This window comes from Myotis nattereri (genome assembly GCF_964212035.1).
Source record: "Myotis nattereri genome assembly, chromosome: 6".
Taxonomy (NCBI): domain Eukaryota; kingdom Metazoa; phylum Chordata; class Mammalia; order Chiroptera; family Vespertilionidae; genus Myotis; species Myotis nattereri.
Window position 1 is genome coordinate 83,509,581 of NC_138081.1, and position 18,126 is coordinate 83,527,706.

Sequence of the window (18,126 nt, forward strand, 5' to 3'; positions counted from 1 at the left end):
TTGCATTATAATGGTTAAACTATGGTTTTGTCTTTTTGTCTTTCTCTCTCAATTCCTAATAAATAATCGTGTTGACAGACTGTCTTAATAGCTCCACTGATTTTTGTTCTTGTTCTAGGTCTATACTTCTAAGGTCACACTTCATTTTTTTTACATGCTTTTCTTAAAGTATTGTTAGAATAGTTTTCACAAGAGATCAAAGCAAACATTTCTGAGTTGAAAACACTATTCTGTTTTTCATGTCATCTTGCATTCTCAGTTTAAGGGACTTCCCTAACTCTACATCCTAAGAACAAGAAGTGGTTAACTTTGAGTAGGTTGTTCACCAGTCACCCTTACTCCTGGAATCAATTTGGATTCAGACTGAGAAGGCACTATAGCTTTTCCTTTTTGGGGTTTTTTGTTGTCCTTTTAATGCTCACCCACGGAAATTTTTTCCATTGATATTTAGAGAGAGTGGAAGGGAGGGAGAGGTAGAAAAAGAGAGAGAGAGAGAAAAACCTCAATATAAGAGAAACATTGATTAGAGGGGTTGCCTCCTGCACGTGCCCCAAACAAAGCCGAGATTGAACCTGCAACCCAGGTATGTGCCCTTGACTGGGAATTGAACCTGAGACCCTTCGGTAAACAGGCCGAGGTTCTATCCACTGAGCACATCGGCCAGGGCAGGCACTATATTAGTAGCTTTTGAAGTCACTACTTAGGGTGCCCATAGGCAAAAAATAAGATAAAAAATCCTGATCTAAATTCACATCTTCTATAAAAATTAACTCAAGCTTGTTACTAACTTATACATAAATTAATACAGAGGTCCTCAAACTTTTTAAACAGGGGGCCAGTTCACTGTCCCTCAGACATTCCACACATGCACACTGCAGGCCTGGGACGAGTCGGCTGCTAAGCAGGACAGGCAGTGGCGCCAAAAACACCCGGTGGGCCGGATAAATGTTTTCGGCGGGCCGCATGTGGTCCGCGGGCCATAGTTTGAGGACCCCTGAATTAATATTATTAAACTTTAAGAAGAAAAAAAAATCTTCAAGACCTATGGCTGGGCAAAGAGTTGCTAGACTTGACATCGAAAGCACAATCCATAAGAGGAAAAACTTAATGCCCAATGTGGGAGCATTAGGAGGTGGGGGCCTTTGGGAGGTGACTAGGTCATGAGGGTAGACCCCTCATGAACGGGATTAGTGCACTTGTAAAACAGGCCTGAGAAAGCTCCTTGCCCCTTCCATCATGTGTGGTTACAGTGGTTCTCAACCGTCTGGCCCTTTCAATACAGTTCCTCATGTTGTGACCCAACCATAAAATTATTTTTGTTGCTAATTCATAACTGTAATGTTACTACTGTTATGAATCGTAATGGTAATATCTGATATTCAGGATGGTCTTAGGCGACCCCTGTGAAAGGGTCGTTCGACCTCCAAAGGGGTCGCGACCCACAGGTTGAGAACCACTGGGTTAGAACAAGACAACAACCTTATACTGTCACAGTTGTAATGAGCTAGCTAATATTAATAACTGGAAGAAAGCACAGGAAGGCCAGACATTCAAGGTCATCCAGGCAGCCTCACCAGGAAGTTGCCATTTAACACTCCCCACAAGGAGCCACGGATCCATTCCCTGCAGATCACTGGGGGAGGGGACTGGACCAATGGAAGATGGACGCATGCACAGTGAAGTCGGGTGATGTAGGGAAGACACTTGCCTGTCAGTCTAGCCTGGGGAACCATGGATTGGCTAGAGGGGGTGCAGACACTGCAAGCACATGAAATCTTAGGATAAAATCCCCAAAGCAATTTTCTCTCTTGTTCCTCTGGCCTGGCTCCTGCTTCCTTGCACTCACCCATGTTCCCTCCCTAGCCATGCGGCCCTAGAAGCTGCCTGGCCCATGGCCATATGGACCCCGCCCCCCCCCCCACACCCCCCCACACACACACACAATGGACTCCAGCTAGGAACACAAGCTAAGCTCGCCTGATGCTGGACTGGACTGCGCAAAAATGGAACAGAGGCTCTGGGCAGTGGCTTTAACCCTAGCTCTACTGAAGACACAGCTGGACTTCTTCCAAGGCAGGATGGAGGGAGAGGGGACCCTGGAAACTCAGGGGTCCAATTCCACACAAATAAGTATCACTCATTCTCCTGTGCTAGTCTCAGAAAATCCCTGTTCTCATGACATCGCAAGAAGCCCATTTCCACTGGCAACAGGTAGGGACAGGAGGTCTCCCCACCAGTAACAATATGAACCAAGAAGTGGGCTCTTAGCAGACCAGAACCTGATCATGCTGGTACCCAGACCTCAGCCAGCCAGCTCTAGAAGTGTGAGGAATACATTTCTGTTGTTTAAAGGCCACTCAGTCTGTGACAGTTTGTTACAGCAGAGTGAATAAACTGAGATAGCAAGATAATTATACTGGGTGAAAAAAATCTAATCTCAAAAGGTTTCATACTATATGATCCCATTTAGTAATATTTTTTAGATCACAAATTATAGGGATTGAAAACAGATTAGTGGCCTGGCCAGGATGGCTCAGTCAGTGGTTGAGCATTGATCTATGGACCAGGAGGTCAGGGCACATGGCTGGGATGTGGGCTCGATCCTCTCAGTGTGGGGCGTGCAGGAGGCAGCCGATCAGTGATTCTCCCTCATCACTGATGTTTCTATCTCTCTTTCTCTTCCTTTCTGAAATAAATAATAAAAACAAAACAGATTAGTGATTGTGAGGGGTGGAAGGTAGAGAAAAGGAAGTGAATATGGCTACGAAAGGATGGTACATGGGATCTTTTTGACAGAATTGCTCTGCATCTTGATTGTGATGGTGGCCATATAAATCTACACATGTGATAAAACTGCACAGAACTAAATACACAAAAAAACACACACAAACACAAATGAGTGCTTATGAAGCCTGGTGAAGTCTGAATTAGGTCAGTAAATTGTATCAGTGTCAATTTTCTAGGTGTGATATTATAGGATAGTCACATACGGGTTTACCATTGTGGGAAACTGGATGAAAAATATAGGATACCTCTGTATTATGTCTTACAACTACATACGAATCTATAATTATCTCAAAATAAAGAGTTTTTTTAAAAATCACTATACACTTCTTATTTATTCGAAGTGTCCTACCTTTCTAATGCTTCACCCACTTGATGCCTGCTGTCTTCCTTGCCCAAACAATCTTGTAACTCTCTATAGTCCCAATAGTGAAAACATTTCAATTCACTACAATTAGTAGTTTAATTCTTGCTTTCCAAAACCTCTCATTCATGGTTTACTATTACTAATTGGAACACACCCTTTGGAAACAACCCTATATTTGAATACAGACTCTTGCATGGCATGAAATGGACAAAATACTTAACTTTCTTAATTCCCTCATTGGTAAAACAGGGGGAAAACCTAAGACACAGGTTTATTATGAAGATTGAAAAAAATAGTATAAGCACTTGGCACACAATAAGTAGTTCCTTAAATATTCACTTCCTTCCTTTTTCCATTAATAATCCAAAACCTAATTTTTGGATGAAAACATCAACAAATAACTTTGGCTGTTAGTTTCCAAGGCTTATATTTGGAAAACAGGACATGCATTTTTTAAATATGTCTTTATTGATTTTTTTTAGAGAGAGAGAGGAAGGGAGAAGAAGAGAGAGATAGGAACATTGGTGAGAGAGAAACATGGATGGGCTGCTCCTGCACACCCCCTACTGGGGATTGAGGCCACATCCCGGGCAAGTGCCCTGACTGGGAATTGAACTGGTGATCCTTGGTGCCTAGGTCAATGCTCAACCACTGAGCCACACGTGCCAGGCAGGACGTGCATTTTTAATGAGCATAAATAGGGGGTTGGGGATGTGGTGAGCCTGAATTCAGTTCTTAAGTAGTATTTCAGTTTAGGAGACAGTAATGATCCTTTTAAGTTTATCTTCTCACTCTGATTTTCAAAACATTCTAATTATCAAAAATTATTTGATTTGTAAATGTTTTAGCTTATTCATTTTATTGTGATTAGTAAGTGGCTGCCATATAGATGTTTACATCTATAAATAGTAACTGATAATGTACTAGATTACTTCTCCCAGATACTAACAAATGTATATATGTTGGATGAGTTCAAGCCTTAAAAAATGACATGGACACACAGCCCCTGGCCCAGTAGCTCAGATGGTTAGAGAGTCGTGCCAATATGCCAAGGTTGTGGGTCCCATCCTCGGTCAGGGCACATATAAGAATCAACTAATGAATGCATAAATAAGTGGAACAACAAATTGATGTTTCTCTCTCTCTCTTTCTCTTCTTTCCTCTCTAAAATCAATCAATAAAAAATGTTTAAAAATGACATGGATACTATTGATAGAATTTCCATCCATTCCAACCTCCTACAAAAATACTATTTATTTTTCTGGATCTATAAGTTCTCATTGCTTAATTCCTTCGCCTTTTTCACCCAGCCCCCAACCAAAAATACGTTTTAAGTAATGGATACCCCACACAGAAGGTATCAGACTTTAAATATGCCACAGATTTTTAGTGATAGCTCAACCAATTAAGCTACAGAGCAGGAAACAAAGTATATTTAACTTCTATAGGTTACCTACTCTGTTTATGAACAATCACAAGCCACAGAATGCCAAGAATATAGACAAAGTCCTCTCAAAAAATTTTTTTAAAGTATTGATATAACTTTGCAGAGCAAATGCTTACCGAGCAAAATAACTTTGTTTCCGTTCTTTCTTCTCTTCCTTGGTATCCATCATATGAAGTTAAAAGTGCAAAGTATTTGGGGAAGTTCTTCTTTTTAATCAATGAGTCATAACCCTGTAATAAAAAAGCAACAAAGCGACTATAAATTAAGACACTTAAAATGGCCAATATTAAGAATAAGGCAGAGGGAACATGTCCCATAATAAATGGAAGAAAAGCTTTACCAGTCAACACAACCACATGAGTCATATGAAGTACAAACACGCATGGGGGACTAATTTTAATAAAAATAAAAGGTGGCTGGAAAAAGAAATTGAAGTGTTCTCCTCATAATTAACAATTATTTCAAAATGTGCTGAAATGAAAACCACAGGCTTTAGAAGAGCTTAGGCTAGCTATCAGAAGCTACTTTTTAAAAAACATTTAAACTCATAATCACTCTTTTCAAGTAATTAATATTGACTATGTCTCATACATATGGAAAATGGATCAGCTAGGTGTTTTACAAGAATGTTCTTTCTTTAAAAATAAAAATCACATCACCGTTCTATTTTGTTTTCGGAAACACGCCAGCAAGACCATCCCCACTGGAGCAAACGTGGAAATGAAAGTGCGAAGCCTCTGGAAGCTGTTCCCAATGGCTTCACCCACTTGCCTCTGCCTCTGCCTCTCCACCCCTGCTCCCTGCACCTACGCTTCCCGGGAGCACTTTAAACCTATAATAAAGGTTGTCTCCAGATCAGTCTTCCTTAAATACCACTTTGATCCCCACAGCCCTGCTCAGAAATTCCCAGTGTCTACTTACTGCCTGATTCACGGACCTGAGTTTTCTGCAGAGCACCAACCTTCCCTAAATCTGTCTTTACACCCTAAAGGGGTATCAAAGTAAAAGCAAAGAGTGTGGGGCAATCAAATTATTTACTAATTCATTTCAACTCACTAAACAATGCACAATACATATTACATGAAAGGTGTTGGAATACGTACCAGAGACCAAAGATAAATATAACATGGTATTTGCCCTAATGGAAAGTACTGTCTTGCAAGGGAAACACTTAGGATTCCCAGTCAATGGGCTGCTAATGGAGAAGGCACAGGTGCCACTGGAGCCTAGAGGAAGAACACTCAGCCTTATGCACTCCTCATACACACCAAGATCTGAAGGATGAGCAGGGGTTTCCTAGTTAAAGGGTACAGGGAAGCAGGTCCAGCTTGAACAAAAGCAAGAAGACAGTATTTCCCTCCTATGCTAGTATTACTAGTAAATGTGCAGCAGAGCAACTGTGGGAGCTGAGGATGAAGACATGGCCAACATTAGGTCATGGAAGACCCTTTATGCCACACTAAAAAGCTTGAGCTTCATCGTAGCTATGCATTATATGCTTCCCACCCCCTTCACTACACCAAACAGTCACACTGAACCCAATGGCAGTCCTTGCAGAAGACATCACCAAATTGACCAGAGATGGTTCACAAGATTAAATATCTCTGATGTATATGAAAGGAAGCCACCATAGGGTTTTACATGAGGGAGTAATATATGCAGATTGTAGAAAATGGACTTAAAAGGATACAACATAGCCCTGGACAGTGCGGCTCAGTTGGTTGAGCACTGTCCCATGCACCAAAAGATCACCGGTTCAACTCCTAGTCAGGGCACATGCCCAGGTTGTAGGTTTGATCCCCAACTGAGGCATGTGCAGGAGGCAGCCAATCAATGTTTCACTCACATATGGATGTCTCTCTCTCTTTCTCCCTTCCTCTCTCCTTCCCTCCCTCTCCTTTCTTCTCTCTCTCAAAATCAATTTTTTTTTTTTTAAAATGAAGCATAGGGTGAAGCAGATCTATTAGAAAGAAATTACAGTAAAACTACTTCAGAGAGAAGGCCCACATTTAGGTAGCAGTATTTAACACAGAAAGAGGAGGAATAAATTCAAAAAATATTTAGGAGGCAGATTAGTTGAGATTTGATGACTCATTCAATGTAGACAACATGGGAAAGGAAGAAAGGAAGGATGTCCGAGTTGTTGCTTCGGGGTCTGCGTAGACTGTGCTATCACAGATATGATACAATTTACATGAAGGGGTCAGACAGGGGAGCATAAACAGATGAAAGAAGGTTCGGGACATGTTGTTTTGGAGGGGCCCATAGGCTAGTCAGCTAGAGATACTCACAAGATGTGTGATTACATCTAAAACACAAGAATGCTGTTAGGGCTAAAGAAATAGATTTAGAAATTACCAGCATATGGTTGTGGTTAAGGAGGGGGGCTAGGATGGTGATGAGAACACCCTGAAACCATGACAACTACGCACAAGTCTCTGTATGGAAACAGTCTAGGGACACTGCCTGAACTAGTATTGCTTTATCTCCTGGTCCCTGACATGGGCTCCACCCTCAAGTGGACCAACCTGTAGGGAAAATAAGAGTTATGCAAATAACTAAAATGTAGCAGGGTTAGTAACTTGGAGCTGTCTCAAAGACTACTGCTGGGAATCCAAAGGACTCAAAGTTCAATTTTGATTGAGATGTTAAAGTAAATCTTTCAGGACAGTGACGATTTCAATAGGCAAAGAGGAAAAAGAGAGAGCATTCCAGAAAAAGGGAACACACCTGAGCACACGTAAGGATGTGAACAGGGCAAGACACAGTCAGGCAAGGACAACAGGGGGGCTACCAGGTAGGAAAAGCAAACAAATCATGATGCCTGCCTACCGTAGTCATTTATTTTAACATATTATCTACATTATCTCTTTTAATCCTTACAACCACATTATGAGTTCGGTATCCATTAAAATGAGGCTGAGAGGCACTAGTTTCCTTAGTTCAACAGCAGCAGTGGAAACGGCACAAATCCAGTTTGGTGTACACTTCCATGCCTGTCAATAACCGCAGAGCCAGAAAGCATGTGGATCGAGCTAGGAAAGAAATCTGGAACCAGCAGCGTCCACTCTCTCAGCATAAATTCCGCAGGTTATGACAAATGCAGCTGGCACTGCGGGAATGGGCCACTGAGACCTCCGACAGGACCACATTGATGGAGAAAGGCCAGGCCTGCATGAATTACCCAGCTCGCAACCTTCATCTTTTATTCTTTCCCTAACTCTGAAGCAACTCTGCTACAGTCTTCCTTCTGACCAGATCTAGCACAAGGCCCACTTCTGCTCTGAAGCCTTCCCTGACCACTTGTGTGCCCGTCTCTCCCTTCATTAAGCTTATTTCACATGCCCCTTATCACTTACTGGGAGGCACTTAATTACACTGGGTGACAACGGACAAGGCCACCTCCCTTAGCCTCTTCCCCAGCTGCAAACAAACCGAAGTTCCTTCAAGTCAAAAACCATCATGTTTCATATTTTCTTTATACTTTATACTAAAGAGGTAACACAGAACGAAGAAGAAAACCCACATAAAAGCCACGCAAGTAACTAATCTAGACTTGGGGTAAGGTCAATTATATGGCAAACTGATTTGTATCACTAATATGGCAAACTGATAGAAATCCAAGGATTCTTCCCAAATTCAGAACTACTTGGGGACGGGGCATGGAGACTCGAGCCAGCCTCTCTTAGACTCCAGAAAGCATTAGAATGCCAGGTGGTTTATTTTAAAGTTCCTCGCCTGCACGCCGCCATATGCGATGATTTCTCTTTATTAGATTTCCCCTCATGAATAAAAATGAAGTCATAACAATCTAATTGGAAAATTTTTATATTGCAAGCCGAGCCAGAAACGCATATTTAGTTCCAGTGGAAAAATATTGACAAAAATATGCACAAGAGAAAAATGATTAAATGAGCCAAGAGCTGACATCTGGTGCTGCTGTATCTCTCTAGAACTGGCAAAGCTTTTTTTCCCCCTCTCTAATATATTCTATTCGATAAATTTAAAATATGCTAATCGTTGATTTCTTTTCATTTTCAGGGAATTTTTATATTCCTTAAACAAGACAGACGCAGCCCTTTCAACTCTAGACACCAACAGATTAACCAGAAAGAGATCAGCGAAGGATGCTATCAACATGCTTTGCACAGAGCACCATACGGCAGCCTTCATGCTTCAGTGAAGAACCAAAGATCCTTAAATCAATCTCTAATGCGAACTACATTTTCCATTACAAGTGGTTATAATGGGCTTCTTAAAAGCCCCTCTTCCACCTACTGTTGACTTTTCCTCACATCAATAAACTCTCGACTCATCCAAGCACTGAATTACAAGAGTATCTTGCATCTACGGTGTATTACAGACCAAAAAGACTTTTATGAGGAAGCACTTCTATCTAAATATTTACTTTTGTGATCTTAAATCAGGATAGTCCGCTTAAACCAACATCTACTTCATTATTCAAATAAAAATGGCACATCCACCATCCTTACCACATGAGAGCGTGCTGAAGACACAGTAGGTCTGGATTGCCAGGAAAGTGCTCCCTGTTTGAGGCCAGGTGCTGCTGCGCAGAAGGAATTCAAGCACAGAGCTGTCGGGGACTTCCTAACTCCACCCAACCAGTGTGACCTGCACCATCCAGGTGGCCTCTGGCTTCACATCTCACACATTCAGGTATAACCAGTCCAGACTCGGGGAAAAACAGTGTATACTCATGATGTCCATCAAGTGTTTTCCCCAAAACATGTTTCTTATTATACAAATGAAAAAATGGCAAGCACATACTTTGAGCCTTGGTCACACTAAGTTTGGCCATTTAAGGAACAGACCAAAATGTTTCTTTCTTTGCAGACAGCCCCTTTTAGAAAATACAAATAAAGAAATATAATGGGTGTTCGGTCTTTCTCAAAGCCACGCTGTCATTTAAAATAACAAAGGCAGCCCTGGCCGTTTTGGCTCAGTAGATAGAGCATCGGTCTGTGGACTGAAGGGTCCCAGGTTCGATTCTTGTCAAGGGCATGTACCTTGGTTGCGGGCACATCCCCAGTGGGGTGTGTGCAGGAGGCAGCTGACTGATATTTCTAGCTCTCTATCCCTCTCCCTTCCTCTCTGTAAAAAATCAATAAAATATATATTTTTTAAAATAACAAAGGCAGGCCCTGGCCAGGTGGGTCAGTTAGTTGGAGCATCACCTGGCACACCAAAAAGGTTGCAGGTTCAATTTCCAATCAGGCACATACCTAGGTTGCAGGTTTAATCCCTGGTAGGGTGTGTACAGGAAGCAACCAATTGGTGTGTTTCTTTCTCACATCAACATTTCTCTCTCATTCTCTCTCTCTCTCGCCACCCCTCCTTCTCTAAAAAAAAAAAATAAATCAATAAACAAAATACTTATATAGTATATACTGTATATTGGTCAAAGTGCTGGTCTGGTTTACCCTGGAAAAAAATTGGGATGAAACAACAGCTATTTTCAAATATTTTAAGGGTCTTATCTGGTAGAGGATTTAGGCTTGTACAATGGACTCTCAAGGACTACACCTAGAACCAGGCATTAGCTATGGAGGGAGAGGGGTCTTGGCTCAAGTCAGGAAGAACTGTCTTACAGACAGATGCAGACAGCTGCCTCCAGAAAGAGTGGCTTCCGAATCATCTTTAGTGATTGAGCACAAGCAGAACGACCACGTCATGAGATTGCTATAGACCAGCACTTCACAACCTTATCAAAATCAACACCCCTCATCTAAATAAATATGTAAATATTTTTCAAATACTCCTTTTATAATATTGAAATGAAGTTCACAGATAATATAACCTACGTATACACTTCATTTTATGAAATCAATATAATGCCCAAAGAAAAGCAACTGGTAACAGGTACTTCAAAATGTAAATTCTCAAATTAAAAAAAATATCTACGTAATGCCAAAAAGAAAAGTAAGTTATAACAGGTATTTCAATTCATAATTTATAACAGGTGTTTCAATTAGTAAACTTTCAAGCACAAGTTCATTAGAAGACATAATGAAACACTTGGATGCCTACACCTACTTACATAGGACAAGTTTATCTGTAGGAGACATGAGACCAAGACCTATTTCACTATATAGAAAAGTACAGGGAGAAACTAAGATGGCGGCATAGATAAACACCGGGAAATAGTCGCCTCACACAACAATTGAAAAATATCCCAAAGGACGGAGCAAACATCGTCCAGAACAACAGGAAGGCTGGCTGAGTGTAATTTCTACAACTAGAAGAAAAGAGGGGCACGCTGAGAGCCAGAGGAGCTGCGGAGGCTGAGTGCAGAGGTACGGCGGCAGCTCGCGCGTGCGGAAAGGGGGTGGCACCTGAGGACGCGGCTGTCTTTTTGAATCACAAGCTCCCGACTGCTCTGAACTCCGGTTCCGGGAAGTCTCTGGGGACCCAGGACTCATACGGGGAGAGGCTGCTCTGTCAGGCGGCAGCGGGCGAACTTGAGGGCGGATTTCCCTCAGAGGTGCTTGCAGCTGTTACTGGGACACTGAGACGCGCGACTCCGGGCGCGGAGAATCACCATAGCTGCTTTCTCCGCCCTTTGACTCCCTGAGACCCCGCCCCACCCAGGCTGCGGCAGAGGCTTTTGCATGTGAATGTACCTAACTACAGCCCAGCCAGGCAGACCCGGAACTTCCAAGAGAAGGCCCAAGGCCCCGCAGCGGCTTGCATTGCTTCACAGCTGAGCCTCTTCGTGGCTCCTGCTGTGTGGCCTCAGGCAGGGGCTGAATTAGCACCTCCTTAGATCCAGGAGCCACTGTACCCAGTGGTCAGAGGGGGACCATTCTCCCACTTCAGACACAGCTGATTCCCACAGCCAATTGGCCTGGAGGTCAATTCCTCCCAGTGATCCTACAACAACCAAGGCACCAAGAGTGCACCAAGAGTGTCCACCCCAGGTAACTGGGGAGGCTGAGCCACTGGGCCCTACAGGACACCTGGCGCGCAGGGCCACTCTATCAACACAGGGAAGCAGCCAAAATGCGGAGACAAAGAAACAGGTCACAAATGGCAGAAACGGAGGAAAGCAAACTACTGGATATAGAGTTCAAGGCCACGTTTATAAGGTTTGTCAAGAATTTTATGGAAACCGCCGATAAATTTAATGAATCCCTCAAGGAGTATAGTGAGACCATGGAGGACATGAAAAAGGACCAACTAGAAATTAAGCATACACTGACTGAAATAAAGAATAATTTACAGAGATCCAACAGCAGACAAGAGGATCCCAAGAATCAAGTCAAAGATTTGAAATACAAAGAAACAAAAAATACCCAACCGAGAAAGAAAAAAGAAAAGAGATTCAAAAAATATGAAGACAGTGTAAGGAACCTCTGGGACAACTTCAAGCGTACCAACATCAGAATTATAGGGGTACCAGAAGGAGAGAGAGGGCAAGATATTGAAAACCTTTTTGAAGAAATAATGACAGAAAACTTCCCCCACCTGGTGAAAGAAATGGACCTACAAGTCCAGGAAGCGCAGAGAACCCCAAACAAAAGGAATCCAAAGAGGACCACACCAAGACACATCATCATTAAAATGCCAAGAGCAAAAGATAAAGAGAGAATCTTAAAAGCAGCAAGAGAAAGACAGTCAGTTACCTACAAGGGAATACCCATTCGACTGTCAGCTGATTTCTCAACAGACACCATGCAGGCCAGAAGAGAGTGGCAAGAAATATTCAAAGAGATGAATACCAAGAACCTGCAACCAAGATTACTTTATCCAGCAAAGCTATCATTCAGAATGGAAGGTCAGATAAAGAGCTTCACGGATAAGAAAAAGCTAAAGGAGTTCATCACCACCAAACCAGGATTATATGAAATGCTGAAAGGTATTCTTTAAAAAGAGGAAGAAGAAAAAGGAACTCTTACCATTTGCCACAGCATGGATGGAACTGGAGAGCGGATAAATACCACAGGATCTCACTCATTTGTGGAATATAATGAATAACATAAACTGATGAACAAGGACTGATCCAGAGACGGAGAGGCATTGATTGGACTGTCGGGCCTTGGAGGGAAGGTAGGGGAGGGTGGGGACAAGGGGAAAAGATCAACCAAAGGACTTATATGCAAGCATATAGGCCTAACCAATGGACACGGATAACGGGGGGGGGTGAGGGGATGAGCAGGGGGGGGGGGTAGAGGGTACACATATGTAATATCTTAATCAATAAAAAATAAAATAAAAAAAAAGTACAGGAAAATGAAAGAGCAGAAGGAAGAAGGAGAGGATGGGTAACGGGGGGGGGCGGGGGTGCATGGAACATTAGAATAAATACTAGAGCTATAATAACCAGAGTGATATTGCTATGCATGGCAATTTAGATGTAATCTTCCTTCTCTTTAGAATGTCCCACTAAATATTCACGTAAGTCCTATACAAGATAGGAAATTTCCAAATACAGAGACAATTCTCCTTTGTCTAAGACAGTGGTTCTCAATCTTAACTGCACATTAGAATCACCTGGGAATCTTTTTAAAATCTTGATTTCTGGGCCTCATCCTCCGGAAATTCTGGGGTTTTTTTTGTTACTAACGTTGTGGCCCTACCCCATAACAAAGAAACAGAATTTCCGGAGGATGAGGCCCAGAAATCAGGATTTTAGAAAGATTCCCAGGTGATTCTAATGTGCAGCCAAGGTTGAGAACCACTGGTAAGACTATCCCCTTCACTGCAGGGCCCTTGGCAACTCTGCTTCCCCCCATCTCATTGCCAGTAGTGCCCCCCCAATAATCATGCCAACCCAACTGCACCTTGGTGGGGGGCTAATGCCCTCGCCGAGAACAACTACTCCAGAAGAAAGTTCAGTTCTATGGGGAAACTCATATTTTAAATGATTTTTTTAATTGGAAATATTTTATTTCCTTTGAAGCTGTTTTATACACACTGCACGTGAGAAGTTACCTGTTTTCGATATGCTCTGTGCCTCACTGACTGACCCCTTTGACCCATGTTGGTAAGGCAGCACGGCACCAGTACAGCAGGGCAGGCTTGGTTGCATTGCGGACTAGTATTTCCGAGAGATGTAGCCACGGACAAGTTACTCCATTTCTCCAGCCCTTTCACAGATAAGGAAATTCTGTAAAATTTCTTTATCTGTAAAAGGGCTGTAATAGCGATTAAATGTGTCCATGGAACAGAGAATTCTAGCCACTGAGATTCCAATCAACCCAAATGTTCAAGTGTTTATGATTCCTACCTTCAACAACACCTGTCACATTAGACTCAAATCTGCCCTAAACATTAAAATCATATAGTGAACTAACTCAAGTTAGGCAGTTGTAGTGACTATAATGATGACAACAAGCAGCAACGGTTAAACATTTATTGAACATGAACCATATGCACCACATTTTTGGGTCAGTGCTGTTCCATACAGAATAATCTTTATGACTGTATGAAGGTGTCAATATTCTTGATCCTTTTCAGATAAGAAATGTGCAGTCTAGGAAGGGTAAAGAACTTGTTCAAGGTCAAAGAGCCATGAGTTAAAGCCAGAATGGTCAGTTTTGTCTTATATCAGAATCAGAACCACTGATAACAGCCTCTAACATTAGGCCATGTTACTGCATAGAATTTTCACTTCAACTACCCACCATTCAAAAGTTCTGGCCAGTTTTCCTTTAGGATGTAATTCCTAAACTCAATATTCTCCAAGGAAACTTCCATTATTAACAAGGGAGATAAAGTTTACATCAATAAAGCAACCAGGAAAAAAGGTATCATAAAAATTAATGCCAAACAAAATGTGTTATGCACAGAGAGGTACTAAGGGAAAGAAAGGGGCCACGGTCACAGCCCAGTGTTGTTAGGAAAGGTGTTTGAAGTGGGATGACACCCAAAGCAGCTACTCGTGGTTACATTTCAATAGTGTTACACAACCAACAATCATCTGTTCACCAGAAACAGTTTTATCCTTAATGCAAATGTGCTCCCAGAGCATGCTCAAGAGGACAGCAATTCTATCTGGTTTCGCCTCACATGTCAGGCAAAGGCGAGGCAGAGAGAGAGGCAAGTAGTGCTTTGGTTATGTGAAGGCAAACCCCTATTCTGCAAAACTACTGTTTGGAATTCTCTGCTATTCTTTAGAAGGCCTCTTATTCTGAAAAAATAACTTTGCTTTCTAGCCTGCTTGAATAATGAAGAAGATAAACTTAGCTGTCTGACCTTGCAGGCCAGAGACTAGATATGCCCAATGCCATGCCAGGTGCATTTTTTAACTGGATAGAACTGTGTCGTTTTCAAGGCCGCCAGCAAGCACACAAAGGGCTGGCTCTTCCATAAAAAAGGAAGTTCTGCTTGTAGCTTTGCTTAGAATTTGGATTCATTTCCCTGAGCCCACCGCGGTGAATAAAGTGTAACTCCAAACTCTCAGAGCGTTGCTTGGTTCTTCTCCGGTTTTTCTGTAACAGTTAGTAAGGCATAGTCTAAAATGTGGTAAATACACAAATGTGGGTTCAGGACAAAGCATAATGAAATGTCTAGGGCAAGGAGCCCTGCCCAGCAGGAAATGAAGTCAGCACTGTGAAATACTATGACCTCTTCTTGAAGACAAATTATGCGTATGGGTTTCAATTAGAATTTTCCCAGAGACTGGGTTAAGAAACCAGCCCACGGTTTAAGTGCCTTTCTTTTAAAGGTTTATTAAGTTGATTGATATAAAAGTTATTGAAGCTGGTAGGCATGGCTCAGTGGTTGAGCGTTGACCTATGGACCAGGAGGTCACAAGTCGATTGCCGGGCACATGCGGTCAGGGCACATGCGCCTGGGTTGCGGGCTCAATCCCCAGTGGGGGGCGTGTAGGAAGCAGCCGATGATTCTCTCGCATCATTGATGTTTCTACCTCTCTCTCCCTCTTCCTTCTTCTCTGAAATCAATAAAAATATGTATTTTTTTAAAAGTTCTTGTAGAATTCAAAAGAGAAACGGCCCTTTGCTAGGCTGGATTGCTCGTCTCAATTATGAATTCCTCCCCTGAAAGAGAATCATACAATGGCTATGCCACTTTGCGGTGCTTTGCACTAGTATGAAGAGTGTATGTCTTCCCCCACTTGACCATGTGGCTTGTTTTGACCAACAGACGAAGTATTAACAGTGTGCCTGATTCAACTAGGAGGCCTGGCAAGTTTCTGCACTCCACCAGAAGAGTAGGGAAGGGTGCTGAGGATGCTGGCCCTCCTGAAGTTCTGAGTTCATGCAGGGGGAGAGTGGGAGGCCAGGCTGAGTGCCTGAAATGTGAAGAGGACACAATTCCATGATGACCTAAGCAGCATTCTCTGGCTTAAACTTCCAAGAGGAAGCCACCACCCATAAAATCTCATGAATCATTCCTCTTGGTCTACTTATTCTTGAACTAGCCTGGAGCTGATCTATACACAAGGCAATGGAGCTAATGCTATACACAAGGCAATGGAGCTAAGAAAATACCAAGCAGATGGCATGTGGGTGAGGACGATGGGGAAGTGAAATATGAGTAGCTTTGAAAGGAGGAAGAGAAAGTAAAATATGTAAAAATGAATATGCATTTGGTAAAGAAAAGCACAGAATGCAAGAATCCTATCATCTTAATAATTTCTAACAAGTATCACTGCACTACATATGGATAACAAAAAAACTGTGAAAAATGAAAATGATCCCATCATTCCTATGATTCCATGGGGGGAGGAGGCTTTAACATTTTGTGACTTTCCTGTCTTTCTTCTATGCTGGTGCAGTTTAAAATCAAATCAGGATCTTTTTGTGCATACAGTTGGGTATACTATCATTTAAAAAAAAAAAAAGTCTCCATTGTTGGACTTGTCTCAAAGGTTCACAATATCACCCTTGATGATAACTAATTCGTATACAGTTGCTTGCTCTGTGGCACACAGGGTTCCAAGTTCTTTACGGATATTTACTTACCTAATTCTCAATACCTTGTGGGAGACGGATACTATTATCTTCATTTTACAGCCAAGAAAGTTAAGGAGAAATTCACTTGTCTAAGTTCACAAAGCTGGTAAATGGTGCAACAGGACTCTGATCCAGGCAACTGGCTCAGAGTCCCACCTCTTAACATTGTCTACCATACCACTTGCCTCCCATAGAAAAGGTGCATCACTGAAATTCAACCACATCTCTGATTTCCTTAGGATGTACGCTTAGAAAAGAATCACTGGTGCCAAGGGATTCCATGAGCTAAACTGCTCTCCATCCATAGTTTACCAACATGCCCTCACCATCCACTGAAAGGGAATGTGACCCAACCTAAACCTTGCCAGCATTGTTATGAACTTTTAAAATCGAATTATAATTTGTATTTCCCTGATGCAATCAAGTTGGCTTTTTTTTTTTTTTCATGCCTTGGCAATTTATAGTTCCTATTTTGTGAATTCTCTATTCCTGGCATAGACTGAATGTTTGCGCACCTCCCTCTCCGATTCATATTTTGAAAACCTAATGCTCAAGGTGATGCCATAAGGTGGGGTCTTGGGAGGTGATTAGGTCATGAAGGCAGTCCCTTCATGAATGCGATTACAGCCCTCATAAAAGAGGCCCCTAGAGACCACAAAGAGAAAGAAGTCAGCCGTCTGCAACCCGGAAGAGGGCCCTCACCACACTCCACCATGCTGGCACCCTGATCTTGGACTTCCAGACTCCAGGACTGTCAGCAATAAATTTCTGCTGTGTAAAAGTGACTCAGCCCAACTGGACTAAATTGCTATAGCAACTCAACTGGACTAAATTCTTCCTCCAACGCTTTTTAAAGCCTTAGGCATGTTAAATTGGAACTACTTTGGAAGGTGCTGTGATTCAAGGTAACAGAGGGCTGCTAACGAGCTGTTTCAGTGGGACCCTGTAGGCGGGCAGGACCTTGGGGTAACCACCAGGCTCAGCTCTAAGCACCTGGAACCTTAAGGACTGAGCAGGCTGTCCCAACAGACGAGTAGCCAGAAACTGTGCTTTATACTGTACAGCAGGGGCTGCACTCACCCAGTGGCTAGAATATCCATTACTGCTACTCAGGGCACCTCAATTCCTGGTACAACATGTCTGGTTTGCTCAGTGAGGTCGGAATTATAGAAAGAAAATGAAAGATCTTGAGGTTTCTCACACCTATGGCATCATCTCACGTTTTTCCTATTCTACACAACATAGCAGGTCAGTGATCAGAGTCATCCACCAGAGGATTCCACCAGAACTGTGCTGAACAAACACTATTCAATTCTTCGTCTGTGAATCCTCTGTTAATCAGTCAACAGCAAATTACCTCATGACAGGCCCTCTGCGATAAAGCTGAGCACCGTGGACACCATCTGGTTACTGGACTTGGAATTAAAAATACCTCATTCACATACTGAGGACCACTCTCTCCAGGTGGATCATATCATCTGTCAGGGTCAACATTTCAGTTTCTATTTCTTTCTTTTTTTCATGAATCCTCACCTGAGGACATTTTTTCCATTGATTTTTAGAGAGAGTGGGAGGGAGGGAGGGAGGAG

At 42.4% G+C, this 18,126-nt stretch overlaps 1 protein-coding gene across 3 annotated transcripts in view; it reads right to left on the reverse strand.

The window, feature by feature from the left end:
* The window catches only part of NCOA7 (nuclear receptor coactivator 7), a 116,648-nt gene that overhangs the window by 93,522 nt on the left and 5,000 nt on the right, over positions 1-18,126 (reverse strand). For all 3 annotated transcript variants that reach the window (XM_081094224.1, XM_081094225.1, XM_081094223.1), the window contains exon 2: positions 4,715-4,828. In XM_081094224.1, the coding sequence (XP_080950350.1) occupies positions 4,715-4,767 (53 nt within the window). In that variant the 5' untranslated portion in view covers positions 4,768-4,828. The remainder of the gene's footprint in view (positions 1-4,714; positions 4,829-18,126) is intronic.